The following is a 14778-nucleotide window of genomic DNA, read 5'->3' on the forward strand; positions in this document are numbered from 1 at the left end:
GACAAACCCCAGCCCTATACCCATGCTTAAGGTCAAGCTCTAAACCCCTAACTATGGTGGCATGAATGGCACCACTATAATCATGCTGTTTTCTAGTTACTCAGACCAGGAGTAGGCACTGCATTATTTCAGGAAGGATATTTTTGGACTAGAACTGGATTCTGGTGGTGGTGGTGGTGGGGTAATTATTTGTCCCATTGAACTGTTTTAGGTCCTTACAGATGACTACTAGGGGTTTCAGGAATACCCAACTGTACTGCTAATTTTTACAGTGGGAACAGTTAGAAGTCAGAAGAACCTGACTGTTATGGTTAGTGAAAATAGCAGATTTGTGCTCATAAAACACTACTCAGCATGTTTTTTGGCTTTTGAGATGTAACCATCAATACCCTTAATAACAGGATTTGTGCAAACTATACTGTGTGAATCAAATACATAAAAGTATAAATATTCCTTTTTTTTTAGAAGGCAAGTCCTAAAAAGTGCGTTATAATCAACTACCATGGTAAAAGCAAAATAGCCTGCATTACCACACACGCAACTGGCATAATGTGCTGTATTATATCCTTAGCTGGAAATTGGGTAAATAAAAATCAAATGACCAAAGTAAGTCTCCTGCACAGATTAGGTCACTGAAGACAAGAGGCCTCAAGAGAACTAGATCTGAAATCCTTTGTCTTTCTGAGTAAGCTCCAGAAAACGTGGGCACATCCAGAAGACAGAGGATGCTGCAGTGGCATCTCATTCTCATGCTGTTGCTCTCCACGTCTCTCTAGTCTAACCTGTACCTGTTTTACAGATTTTGGATGTTGGAAGAAAATGGCACGTACGTAAACAGCATGTGCAATTTATATTCACAAGGTTTCTGTTCATTTTTAATAAAATGGTTTAATATTTGGCCAGTGAGGCAGTACTAGGACAAAGCAGAAGACACTGCTGTGGATCTGGGATCCACCCCTGGATTTGCTGCTGGCTGCTGTGGGGAGCTCTATGGACTGCTCAGCCCACAGCTGGCTACACACACATAACTGCAGGGGTAAGCTCACACTTAAAACAAGCCTGCAGCTACTGTAGGTATGTGTGCAAGGAACCCCAGGCTTTTGCTAGAAATGCAGAACACCATTCTTTGCTTCAATAAGATTAGGATTGTGTGGCATTTTTCTGTAAAAAATCTTTTGGTCAATAATGTTGACTGAGTGACACCAAAGTATTACCTAAGTAAAGTCTACTTTGCCAAGCTGTTTGCCTAGGGTGGCAGGAGGGGTGAATATTCTGACTAAGTTCATGCAGCTGTTTGGGCTTTTTTCATGAAACAGCATATTCTGGTTGCTTTTATTCAGAAGAACTTTTGCATTTCGAATTCTTTCTAATTTCCTTCAGAGCACTATGTTGCTTGTTGCTCTAAAGTGCCACAAACCTTTTTTTATTATTTGAACTGAAAGTAGTAATTTATAAAGGACCAACATATTTTTTTCTTTCAGTATTTCAGAAATGTTAGCAACCCCTTAAATTCAGCTCAAGCAGTTCTATAGCTCTAGGCTGTACCACCCAAGGAACAGCAGTTCACAGCAATCTATCTACCCACCTACCTCCTTCACCGGCATATTTACAAAGGGTTATACTGATGGGAGCTCTGAACGAATGAAATGTAATGCAGTTTATAAAAGGAGATGGATGTGAATCTTTTCTGTCTCAAAATCCAATAAAGCTTAAGATTTTTATTGCATGTGGGAGTCCTTTGGTCAATGTAATACCGATTAGCAGCTTGGCCAGCAAGTCTGATAAAACCAGAACGTACTTTTGAATATATGCTGGCCAGAGACACCGGGGAGCAAAGTGTGTGTGCTGCAGCTAATGGCCCCAGGGTCACACACGGACTCTGATTTCTTCCCTGATTCCATTCTGTCTCACTGTGGTTTTGTTCCATTTTCTCCAGAAAGAGCTACTACAAGCCTCTCTTATCCTTGAATCTTCCCAGAAAGGGGGTATCATCTCAAAACTATCCCCATCCTCCCAAAACTATTCCCCCTATTCAGCTTTCCAACACACATGAATGCAAAAAATTCAGAACCTGCTTCAGCCAGGGCTCCTGACTGGACTTCAATGGATCCCAAACAGAGCAACACAGCATTCTTACTCCTGATCTACTTTAAACAAGGGAACACCAGGAATAACATTACTCCAAGTCAGCAATGCTTCCCCAGTGCTAATCAGGCCACTAAAAAGGCATAAGCAGAGGGACAAAGACAACCACAGAAATGAATCAAAACCAGGGAAAAATTAGGAGATTAAAAGTAGTAATACTCCTTTCAGCAAACCGCAGTCTGAATGCATGATATGTGGCTAAAAGACACAATCATTGCAAGATCTAGAGACAAAAAAAATGTCTCCTCACTGCATGAAATGTAAATCAAACTCGCTTGGGTATGGAAGCATTTCCTTCGCAGGGCACTTACTGCCGCTGGGAAACCCAGGCCCATTGCTGCAGATGGGGGCTGGCACGGCTGGCCCTCCCTGATCTTGCCTGAGGAAAACACACATGCTCAAAGTCAACAGTCGGAGGAAAGGAAGAAAATCCCAAATGCGGTAGGCTTGCTAGCAGAGATTTCCATGGAGGTTCCCTCCCCAAATAAGCAGATGGTTTCCAGTTACTCAGGGTCAGGGACTGCCCGTGTGGTTTCCTGCCTGCTTGCCTTTGTAGCTTATCTAGACCTCATCAAGAAGCGCAGTCTGAAAAAATTAGAATGGCTAAGTACAGAAGTTAGGGAAACTAAATACAAAAGTGCCCTGGTGTTCACTCGTGCCGAGGAGCAGGGCAATCTGTGCTCACGGGTGGGACGCAGGCGGCAGAGCCGACCCCTGTGCCAGGGCAGCACGTCGGCCTGTGCACATCACGTCTGCAGAGGCTGGGTCAGGCCTCGTTAATGCCTCTCCAGGCACCAGAGCCGTGTCTCGCTCCATCCAAAAGGCTCCAGGCAACAGCCCAGCTGCTTGAGAACACCCCTGACGTCAGTTTACAGCCCTGCCTGGTTTAAGCGTGGTGCCAGTGCCTGCCTCGGGCCTGCTGCGTGGCACGCCTGGCCCAGTGCACGAGATCGCACAGCCCAAGGCGGCACTGCCTCTCGCACAGCCGTGCACAGCAGCAGAGCAAAAACCCACCAGAAGTGTACGCACAAGCTGCCATATGGAAAGGGCATTCTCAAATTAAACCCTGAAACCCAGATGAGATCTGGGCGAAGGACAGTTTCACTTAAAGGAAATGTCTGAGGTCAACCAGCAATTATCTGAAAGGTTCTGATTGAATACGCTATTGACTGCGCTCACATCAGACAGCTTCCTGTTTATTATACCTTATGGGCTGTCTAGGTGCCAAGACATTAAGCTGTCAATAATCTATTAATACTAAACAGCTTCTGCCTCCCTATTCCCCCCATGCAAATACTCTTAGGCTAAGAAACTGCATTAAAAAGACGGGAATTTTTGAAGTGAGATGGAAATGAGATTTTTAGGGTATTTCTTTGCCTGGTTCCAGCTGAAAGTACAGCAACATTCATAAACAATCTAACACACAGTCCATAACTACATGGAAAAAATTGTGTTAAAAAAAAATCAGCCATGATTGAGACCATATCCTGAAATCTGGCTTTCTTTCCCAAGCCATCTTTAAACAGTCTAAGTTAAATTTAATTAACAATTTACAACAAGGGGAGAGAAGTTATTTAAAGAGAGGCCTACAGGTCCTTAACATTCAGTGTCTGGGAAACAGTTGTACATAAAAAAAAAGTTTTAATGAATTTAATAGAGAAAAGCACTTTAATTAAATGCTGTCAAAGAGGATTGTATTAATGACTGCACACAAAGGAATTTAAAGCAAGCCAAGTATATTTAGCAAATAGGAAGTAGGCTTTCAGAGGCTGCAGCTATTTATGTTTCTGCCATTGCAATGCATCCAGGAGATCACGTTGCCAATTGAAAGCAGTTATGTTATTAGATATGATTTTATTTATTATGGATTATTAAAATTTCAAATGCTGCAGGGAATACATTTATTTCACTTCTAAAATGAAACAACAAAGATATTTCCTGCTTGTTCAGTAAGAGGAAAAATAGAAGAGGAAATAAATAATAAATAATAATAATATCTTGGCACTTAACTAATGAAGTGCTGTCCAGACAGATCTTTTTATGGGGCTTGTAGAGTTCTGGAATTTTAGTGTGTCTCTTTCTTTCTGCTACAACTGGATGGATTCACAATTGCTACCACAGCTTCCCTCACCACAGCACAGAAAGATGAGCCAGCACTTACTCCTTGTCGGTACACAGGGCTTCTGTGATACTCTGTATGTTTCAACTCTAAAAACTACCAAAATCCTGAGAAAAGAAAGCTTGGTTGCCAAGCTTTTTACAAGATTGAGAAGACCAAGGTTTACCAGACGTAACCACGAGACTTAGCCAAACAACTCATAAAAGCCCAGAACAACTATGGGTCTGCATTAAAACTTTCTGCAGAATGTGCTTACCTTCCTCAACATCCATGTGATGGGACTTGTTGCAGAGGGCAGAAGAGGTCTCTTCACAACTCTTCCTGCCCATGTGCCTTGGATTCAAGTGCAGCACATCAAATGGGTATGGCCTAGTAACTGCATAATGTAGAGGTCTAAACCATACATTTTAGAAAAAGCAACTAGAAAATTCAAGACTGTCAACACTATTTTGCACTGTGATCGCACAAATAGCACAGAACTAAAGTTAGCCCCAGCTGGAAGCTGAGGAATGTTTTCTGAGACAAAGTTAATGAGATGGCTGGGTCTGTAATAGCCAGGATGCTCTCTGTGATTTACCACATCCCTTTTGCCATATGTAATGGTAAGAGGTCAATAATGATTTTAGATGTTTCACACCTCTGCATGTTCCATCAGAGGCACCTTATGCATGCTTGAACACCAAGTCCTTTTAAAGCTTAGCATCGCAATGGGACTAAGTCCCAAATTACTGGTTTTAAAATGCATTTATTTGTACTCAAGATTTTCACCTTCTAATTTGAAACATGAAGAAGTGAACAGAACTGTGGGAAAAGCCATTGGAAAGGAGGCACAAGGGGTTACCTACTTCCTTTTGCAATGTGAGTAGCATAAACAGTGACGTTCAATTTTCTAAATACATTATCTGATTTTTAAGACTTTAATAAAACTCATGTGTGATGTGCGTTGAGAATGTAGCCTTTGTTGTTCCACAACTAGGGATCTTGCAAACAGCTTTGCTTTGTCTGTGCCAAGATATTTTGGAATATTCTTTGAAACACTGTAAGCATAGACGACTGAGAAAAAATATGTGCTACTGCACTTCTGGATACTTGATGTGCGCACACACACACACAAAACCACTTCCCCTTTCAATCTGCAATTCCTGTAGAAGTCCATGCAAACATGGAACAACATGCACAACATACTAACCCTGAAAAAAAACATATCCCCACCATATTTCAGTCTCTGGCTATTTCCAACCATTCCAGGAAAAAAAAAACGAAAAAAGGGAAAGTACATACCAAAGAATTTCCAGAAGTCTGGCCTGGGGCAACGAGACTGATCATCTACATCCTGGTCTGTCATAGCCTAAGTCCCAGCACTGCCCAGAAGCTGCACCATTTCCTTGGGGGATGCTATGCAACATGAGAGGAAGAGCAATTTGCTCACTCTCAGAGGTCTTTGGGGACAAGCAGTGCAATGTACTCTGGCAGCACAATACAGTCTGGTTTCCCTCCCCTTGTAATTTTTACAATTGCCTACCTGCAGAGAAAGTCCAGTTGCAACAATCCAGGGCTCTAACTTTATCCTAGGATTTCTGTAAGGAGTCTGAGAATAAAATGTGGCATATGGCCAGCAGCCGATAAACATTTACACATCTCTGAAGTCTGATATTATAACTTATGAACAAGTGTGAGGGACATAGAATATTTAGGGAGCATTAAAACGAAATTAAAAAGAGCAGTATTTTTAACTGCAAGGATTCTCAAATATAAATGGAACAGAGGCTCATCTAGGGGCTTTTCAGCCTTCAAGGTTTGCCTGCTGCTGCCAAGCTTCAAAGGTTATGCGAATTTAAAGAGCTTTACTTAGTGATCTTGCTCGAGATGTTTGCTCATCCTCAACCAAAAGTCCTTACAACACTGGCAGTTAAAAATTTACAAGAAGGCCAGGAGTGTAAGAAATGAGGGCTAAATCTGTGTGTGAAAGGCAAAAGGGTGAGACAGCAGGGGCCAGAGCTACAGTGATGTCATTTGCTAAAACAACAACTTGTCAGAGCAACACCAACACAAACCACCATCCTGCTGCTTACTGCCAAGTCTCCGCAGTGCTAAATCTGCACATACTCAGGATTTTCAGGAAAGTTTCTGCCTGGAGCATCAAGCCATGGAAGCCAGGGCAGCCCAAGAAGTGCTGCTCTGGGGCAGCCTCACAAAAGATGTACCCTCAGAGTCATCTTTGTGGAAAGAAGCTGCTGAAGAAAGCACCAGCCATGCTTTCAGGGCTCCCTCACTTCAGAGTCTCACCTCACTTCTGCTCTGTCCTCTGCTGATCTTGGACCAAACAAAAGCTGTCCGGGAGTAGATGGCACTGAGGTCACCTTGTGGTTTCAGGAGTCTGAACAAATAGGGAAAGGATGTACTACTCCGAGAAGACTAAACTTGCCACCACAGAAAACCCCAAAACTATGCACTTTACTTGATATCCCATTTCTAGGGTTAAGTGAAACAGTACTAAACCTAAACTAATTTCAGAACAGAAGCAGTTTGGATTTAATTGCAAGGACACTCACCACTATCATTCAAGGGGAATCACAGGCCTAACGCTAATAAAAATCAGCATCACTTTTCAGCCACATTAGATATCCCCACACTAAACAGAAACAGCTGAGATAGAGCAGTAGGCAGGTTTGGCTACGGCAGTCACAGCTCAGTGGCCTTACGGCTACAATTGTGACAGCTATCAATCACAAGAAGATCTACTGGACATCTCGGACTCAAATATAAGGAATTTGTTGTCTGATATGTGCTCCTGTTGCCTTTGTGAAATTTGTGCAAGGCTCCTGAGCTACTGTGACTTATCAGAAAAATGGTGTGCACCGAAAGATGGAAAACCAGAGTACACAGCCACAGCTTGTGTTCCAACATGCAACACCTCTGACCACAGGGCACAAATATTGGAGCAGCGTAAGGAAACAGCTCAGAAGTGGAAGCCTTATGAGAGTTTTGCACATACTGCTTTCTTTGAAGAGAGTCCCTTACTCCCACCCAAACACACACAGACACACAGACACACACACAATGGAGATAAACGCAGAGTAAGTGGCATTTGTAATACATATTGCCTTCAGATTTACTACTGCACAGAAATAGAAGTTACATAGTTTGAGATTTTTGTCAGTAGTTTTTCCATAGTTTAGACTGAAAGGAGATACTGAAATTGACTGTTATTGTCTAATTTTAATAAGAGAGAGAATGAAACTCCAAATAACATAACAACGAAGGAAGACATATTTCTCCACTCAAAAAATTCACAGATCTCGTTCTGACATGCATTTCCCTCTGTCATTCTAAGCAAAACAAAAAAAATACTCCAGCTGCAACCCTCCAAAACCAAAGCTCTCAGCTTTTTGAGTGGTATGAATATACCTGCTATACAAATATCTCTGAAAGTCCATCTGGGTTTGTTGAGTGCAAGTTGTCCCACTGGTCTTGACCACCCCTCTCTGAACAGACATCACACTCAGCCACAGATTAAGGAGCTGAGTACTCAAAAAGCAGTGAGTATCCATCTATGGTCTGTCTTTGGGGTGCAGAGAAATGATGAAAAAGAAAAACTATCAGGTTGCAGCCTTGAAGAATGCATCATAGGGCACATCATCTCCACAAAACATTTTTTCTCAATAGAACAATAAGTCTCAAAGTCAGAGTGCTAGCATGGTTTGGGGAAGTAATTTTTGTTCAAGTCTCACGGACAACGCAGTCCTAATTTTCAGTATGCAAAATCCCCTGCTGTAACTCACAGAAACACAGCAAAACCTCACTGTACACATCATCCTATAGATCATTGAGGACACCATGTTCCCCTATGGAGTAACATGTTTTTGCTTCACTCATCGTCTATGATTGCCTAAGTATTATTAATTAATATTATTTTTTCAGAAAAGAAATTTTAAGTCTCACTGTTTTTTCCACCCACGTGCTATGCATTGTGTGACCCACAAACTCCAAGACATTGTTTAGAATCAGATATTTCATTAGGAAGCACTACTGTGGTGTTCATTCCCCTTTTTACTTCTAAAAAGAGAATATGAAATGAGTTTCATTGGACTGCCATCACTACTTGCCTTGACCCATTTTTATGAGGGCTCCATGTTCTGCTCTTTTGTATTTCACTGTCATTTTTAAAGACTTGTTCCCTTCCATCCCTCACAAAACGACAAAATTAGTTTTTCATCTACTTCTGTGGTATGTTATTTTCTGCATCTTTAAAGAGAGACACCAATGTTTGCAGTGAACACACAATACAAAAGAGCTTTCCTAGTGCTTTCTACTGTGCCTTCTTTTATTTACTAATGTTCCTCCGTGATTTATGATCTGAACCAATAAAAATTGCCAGATTTGTCTAAATCAAAGCTTCTGATAATAAAAGGGTGGAAGGACATAGTTTTTTAAAAGTGACAAAAGTAACAGTGTATCAGAAAGCAACATTTGACTGCTCTTAAATCAATTATGTATCTACTAGATTCAGCAGATCTATCTGTCAACTTATGAAGAAAATGAAAGACAAGGCTTTCCTGCCCTCTGAATAGCTGGTGCTTTGATGTAGTGGTGGCTCATTACTCCACAGAACCAGCTCATCCACTCCGACACTCCAGAGACAACAGCCTGATACACTGTCTTCTCAATGGAGTCAGATTTCTCTGCCCCAGCAATTAACGATGAATTAGCACTATCTTAAAGTGCCAGGCAAGATGGTTACTCACTGGAGTGGTCACCTTGGACACAGCAGACGAAGTGGGAGAAGGGAGAGAAATTAGCTTTACTATGTCCCAGCATGTCTGTAACAAACACAGCCAGTCCCTGGCTGGCAATGCGCAGCATTAACACTCCAGAAAGGTCTGATAGCAGAAAAACAGCCTGGGAACAGTGGGATTTAGCAAGGGATGGAAAGTAGAGACAGGACACCCTCACCTCTGCAGAGCAGGATGATAAACACAGAAGCATGAGGACTGCTTGCTGCAAAGAACTACTTCACACAGTCAGGAGCTAGGCCAGGCCTGGTCAAAGGTCCGGCCACAATCCCACACCTTGTGGCAGTGGAAGAGGATGAGAACAGGGCAAAACTATTACAATGCTTTCCAGCATACCTTCCCACCCTCCAGAAACCTGCAGCTCAGACACTCCAAATCAGAGGTGGTGTCCTCGTGGTAGCCAGCTAGCAACAAACTCACAGGTCTTTCCCTTAGTCCTACAGCAGCACTTTGCCACTACACCGCACTGCATGGAATGGAGGGACAGCCACTTAGTGCACACCTGAATTTCCTTCAAAACCAAGTGAGAGGCTGTGGTGAGCTTGGTCTGCATGCACAGCAACATGTACATGTTGCATGGATGCTCTGAAACCAGCATGTGAAGGAAAATCCACACTCCAACATGTCCATATGGTCATACCCAATGTGCCAGAGAACACAGCCATGTCACAGAGCTCCACAGGGCTCACATTTTATGACTCCTCAGCACAGTAACAAATAAATCAAGTGTGCAGGGAGAAATTTCTTGTGTGCTGAGCTTCCACTATAGACATTTTTCATTTCAGAAACAGGAAAAGAATTGATTAAATGGATTAATATATGGCTGATGGGAAAAATCTAATGGAAGAGAGAAAAATAAAAGTGCTTCTTTTTAAAACCCCAAACCTAAAGCTAAAAACTGAGGTGTAGGCTAGGAATACCAAACAGAGGACAAGAACCTCCCAGAAAGAAATAACAATCCCTTAAACATCAAGACCCAACTTGTGTCCAGCTGACCTCCTTCCTACAGTACTACAACAACTACCCCCAATGCACATACCCTGCCTTTAGAGGACTGAAACCATACCCAGCCTTGGAGTGATTGCCCCACTGAAGTGTCCCCAACCCTGTAATCAGCAAGGCACTACATAAAACCTGTCACAATGAAATCTCTGCCCTTTCCAAAAAGCCATTCCAAGGAAAAGGCTGAAATTTATGCATTATCTTTTGCCTGGTCATGCCTATTGTGATGATAGCCAGGATCTTCTTCCAAGTCTGAGAGAGGGACGTGCCCAGCCCAGAGAGGGCTCAGTCACAGTCGCAGGGAGCTCTGGCAGCAGTATGGAGCAGCCCGTTTTCAGGCTCTCCCGATCTCACAACTGGAGGAGCAGGACACTCAAGCATCAGACAGAAGTTACTGTACACATGCTGAATCCATCAGAGCAAAGAGAAAAGTGAGGTGGGCAAAGAGAGAGAGAGAGCGCGCAGAGCTAAGAGCCTCCTGTCTGCTTCGGTGTTACAGTACTGCACCTGCTGTTATTCACAGCGCTGCTGCTTGTATCTTCTTCAAAGGACTACTGTTTTGACATCAAGGCTGCAGGTAAGGGCTAGACTTACAGCACACTTTTCACTAGTAAAGCCTGCAAAGCAAAGTTGGTTGGTGACTGCAGCTCTTGGATGTTTCTACCTCCTGCGAAAATGCAGCCAGGAACCGTGGCAGATATTCTGCAACTGCCACTGCTTTGAGAAGGAAATGAGTTGCTTTCCCACTACACACTACAGGGGGAATTTCAGACAGGCAGAATGTAATTACTTGGCCTGGAGTTTGGCCAGGAGCAGGACCCAAGACCCTTAATCTTATGTAAAGTGTCACAAAATCTCCAATGACTGCAAGTGTGAGGACCTCACCTTTATGTCTCTGGCTGCTGTCATTGATTCTTCATGACTAATTACCTAATAGTGGCCCTTGCAGCAAAGCCAAAAAACAAACCTTGCTGCTCGAAACAATTCAAGTCCCAAAGAATGAAAACTACATAAAAATTGCTTGGTGATGGCTCTCTTTTGAAAGCAGGGAGCAGGTGGACAGCAAGCCTCCTGTGCCTGGCACTGGTAGTGTGTCACTCAGAAACCTACTGGGGTTTTTGGATGGGCAAGCATAGCTTCAAAACGCAGCACCCCTAAAACACACCCCTACCGTATTAACTGCCTACCAGGGTCTCCAGAGTTTTGTTGTATGTAGTTGCCAGCTGGTTCCATTTATTTTTCTTCATTTTTCATATTTTGACTGTAATAAATAATTAATCCATGGCTTTGTAACTTGCTGACAAATACAAATGCACAGCATTCCAATGCAGTGTAACATGTCACTCACAAGAGCCAACCTGCACGACGCAGAAAAAGGATGTGCAGAAGGCTTTGGAAAGTAGGTTAATCATCAAGGTCACACACAAGAGCCCAGGGCAACGTTTTCTTGAAACTGTCCATTAGAGGATATTCCCACTAGCTCTGGGCATCAGAACTAGGTTAATACCTTAAAATCTACACAGGTCTAGTCATCTTCTCACATGTTAGTGTGGCCCTTTACCTTTTTGTAGCTCTTTGCCTCCAAGATCCCAGAAAACTTTTGGAACATTGAAGACAAAACTTGCAACATTAATTACTCAGAGTGCCTCCCTTACTTTATAGCACAGAGAATCCAGATAAACACCAAAGGGAGGGAAAGCAAGGAGGAAGTCAGCAGCAGAAGAGACAAAGGGGACTGAACTAGGCAGTAATTAATCAAGGTGAGACCTATGTGTTTCAGATGGAACAGGACAATAAGACAGAAAAATCTGTTGCCTGTACAAAAAGGTGACTAGATAGCTGGCAGCAATGGTAGCAGCAGCAGGACAAGAGCAACAACAAAGTAAAGAGGCTGAATGGCAAGGTTCACAGCAAGAGTAGCAAAGCAGTGCAATCCACCATTAAACAACAATGGGGAGAATGAGGGTGGGAGGAGGAACTGTGACATTATCAGAGAGAAGAGCCGTACAGACAACACTCAGTGTGGTCACACAATGGAATCGGGCAAAGGGTATCGAAAGCCAGTGGAAGGTCTGCTGTGGAAGGTGTTGTCAGCTTTTTAGACTGAAAAATACATCTCCTGAGCCTTTCTTGACCACCTGCAGATGTTTGGGCTTGTGACATGCATTATTAGGAATACACACACATAAGGCTGATTTTCTCTTCTGCCTGAAGCTGGAACTGCAAAATGAGAGGTCTTGTAGTATTTTCCCTATGCATATTTATATCTATTTATTTCTCATTCTGTTAACAACTGAGATGAGGATAGTACAAGGATGTACAAACCAAACATTCATACTAGTCACAAATATTGCATAAAGGAGCAAAACAGTCCTAAGGCAACTGTGAAACGAAGGCCCATTCCCCACAAAATGCTCACCATGGTCACTTTACAAGTACCTTTAAGTTTCAGTCAATACATAAACAGCACTTCTCCACATTATGCTGTTCAAAACCCCTGTGCAACCCATGCATGTGCCCTCCCCCACACACGCTCTGAAAAGGCAGTGAGTGCTCTGACCTGCACAGGCTCAGGAGTGAGCTGTACAACATGCTGCATACGCTCACTGTGGTGATGTCTGGACTCTTCCTCATAGATCACATCCCTCTCATGCTGGGGAAGGTTCAGGAAGCGGCGAATGGTGCAGAGGTTCTCCCAAAGGGTGCGGTTTTCTGGACTTGGGTTCTCTTTCCAGCGGAGCAGCTCACACAGCCAGCCCTGTAACAGTAGGGTCAGCACAGTCACTTCACTGAGCACCGAGGAACCAGATGTGAGCGGAAGGTCAGCTAGACTTACAGCTCTGTGCTGAAAGTTTCACTGGTGTTACCTCTCACACTACCTCCTCCTACCCTCAGCTTCCCTTTGGTCTTGTCAAATCCTTAATATATTCTATTTTCTGTAACTTGAAGAAACTGAAACTAGCAGCAGTGCTTAGCAGGAACCAGGAAGCACAGAATCTTGCCCCCATCATATTCACATCATGTTTAAAATGCTCAGATATAAATATTTTTCCCATAGAAAACCAGAGCTCAAACAAAGATGCATCATCACTTCCATTTCAGAGCCCCTTTATTTCTTCATCCAAGCAAGAGGAAAGGAGACATAACTCCTGAGACTAACAACCCTCATGGCAGCCTGCAGCTGCAGGACTAGAAATTCAACCACTACTGAAAATGTTTAGTAGAAGATACTATCAAGTAAAGACTTCTGATTTGTTGTCACTAAGTTGCATTGACTCACTCAGCTCTGAACCCCACTAAAATTTTACAGCTTTAAATAATCAAATCCTAGAGAAGATGCAGCCTCACAGAAAGGGAACCCACTAGTATTTAGCACAAAAGCAGCAAACAGGGTCCTGCAGAAGTTACTAGAGAGATCAAGATACTAGGTGGAGGTAATTCTAAACCCAACAATGGATCATAATAGTATATTTTATTCCGGCTGTATTGCTTTAAGGATAGTTTGAAATGCCTTAAAAAAGTTACTATGGTATGTAAGGACCTGTAGGACCTCTCCACATGGACCAATTGCTCAGAACCCTGTGGTGAAAGCACCAGTTCTTCATGAAGAGGAAACCACTCTGAACCGCAAAGGCAAGTGGAGAGCAAAACAGCAATAGCTGTGCAGGTGAGGACAGCCCTGCATGCACTGAGCGCACGAGGTGGTGACCCAGTGGACCCAGCAGGTTAGCCAGGGGTGGTGGCTGCTGCTGCCTGGGGTGGGGGCAGAACCAGCCCTGTCCTGCCTGCCAGCAGCCAGCCAGTCTGAGGCTGAGGACAGTGGCTCCCCTCCTGTGCCTGTGCAGGCGATGCAATGCAAATGACAGAAGATGAGAAGATAATGCTGAGGATGCTGTCAACACGCCTTACTGACTCCTGTCAAAATATTTTACCTAGTAGCTTTATAACCCATCATTTTCAAACTACAGCTCAGCATTCTGACACCATTTTGACAGGCACCTTACAATACCTAAAAGATAGCTTGATCAATGTTACAACTGTTTAGTACAAGAAGCAGGAAAAGTGTATATTTCTGAACAGCAACCAGGGCAAGCCAAACAGCCGAGTTCATTAGTGGGCCATGGTAGGGCTTTTGGTATTGCTTTTTTTGTGTAACAACTTGTAAGCCATTGACAACTTCTACCATGCACTCTAAACCTCTTCTATAATATCATAAGCCGTTGTTTGTCTTACTCTCCACTGTGTCTTCTGCCTTCACCCCTCCAAAAAAAAGGCCAGATTTGATTATCTCTGCTGCATCAGCCAAGACAGCAACACCAGCTGTTCTCATTGTGCAGCCTCTTCCTCACGGCCTACATGTTAATAACCTGATCATTCCATTTTCTCCTTCAACTGCCGGCTGCAGCACAGCGAAGAGACAAAAACCCAGGCCCATCTGCAGCAGCTGTAGGCACTGAACTGTGAAGCCACCAGGGATTTATAAACTAATCTGTAACACAACACTGCCTTGTTTTTACAAGTGAGAGGCCACATTTGTGCAGACCTGATCTTTTCTTGCAATAAACTAGGAGGACTGGGCGGGGGGGAGGGGGCAAGGATGAAAACAAGATATCTAATCATTTACTTAGGGGGAAAAATATCCCTATTATTTTCAAAACGTTTTGATCGGCTTGGGCAATCTTTCGGGCAGGGGAAGTCCGCACTTTAATGCGATTTGGC

At 43.2% G+C, this 14778-nt stretch overlaps 1 protein-coding gene across 1 annotated transcript in view; it reads right to left on the bottom strand.

Moving 5' to 3' along the window:
- Nucleotides 1–14778, bottom strand: part of SATB2 (SATB homeobox 2) — a 117002-nt gene that overhangs the window by 9860 nt on the left and 92364 nt on the right. Inside the window, exon 9 of the mRNA XM_009074260.1 lies at nucleotides 12620–12817. Within this exon, the coding sequence (XP_009072508.1) occupies nucleotides 12620–12817 (198 nt within the window). The remainder of the gene's footprint in view (nucleotides 1–12619; nucleotides 12818–14778) is intronic.

The sequence above is a fragment of the Acanthisitta chloris genome, unplaced genomic scaffold (assembly GCF_000695815.1).
Source record: "Acanthisitta chloris isolate BGI_N310 unplaced genomic scaffold, ASM69581v1 scaffold1995, whole genome shotgun sequence".
NCBI lineage: Eukaryota > Metazoa > Chordata > Aves > Passeriformes > Acanthisittidae > Acanthisitta > Acanthisitta chloris.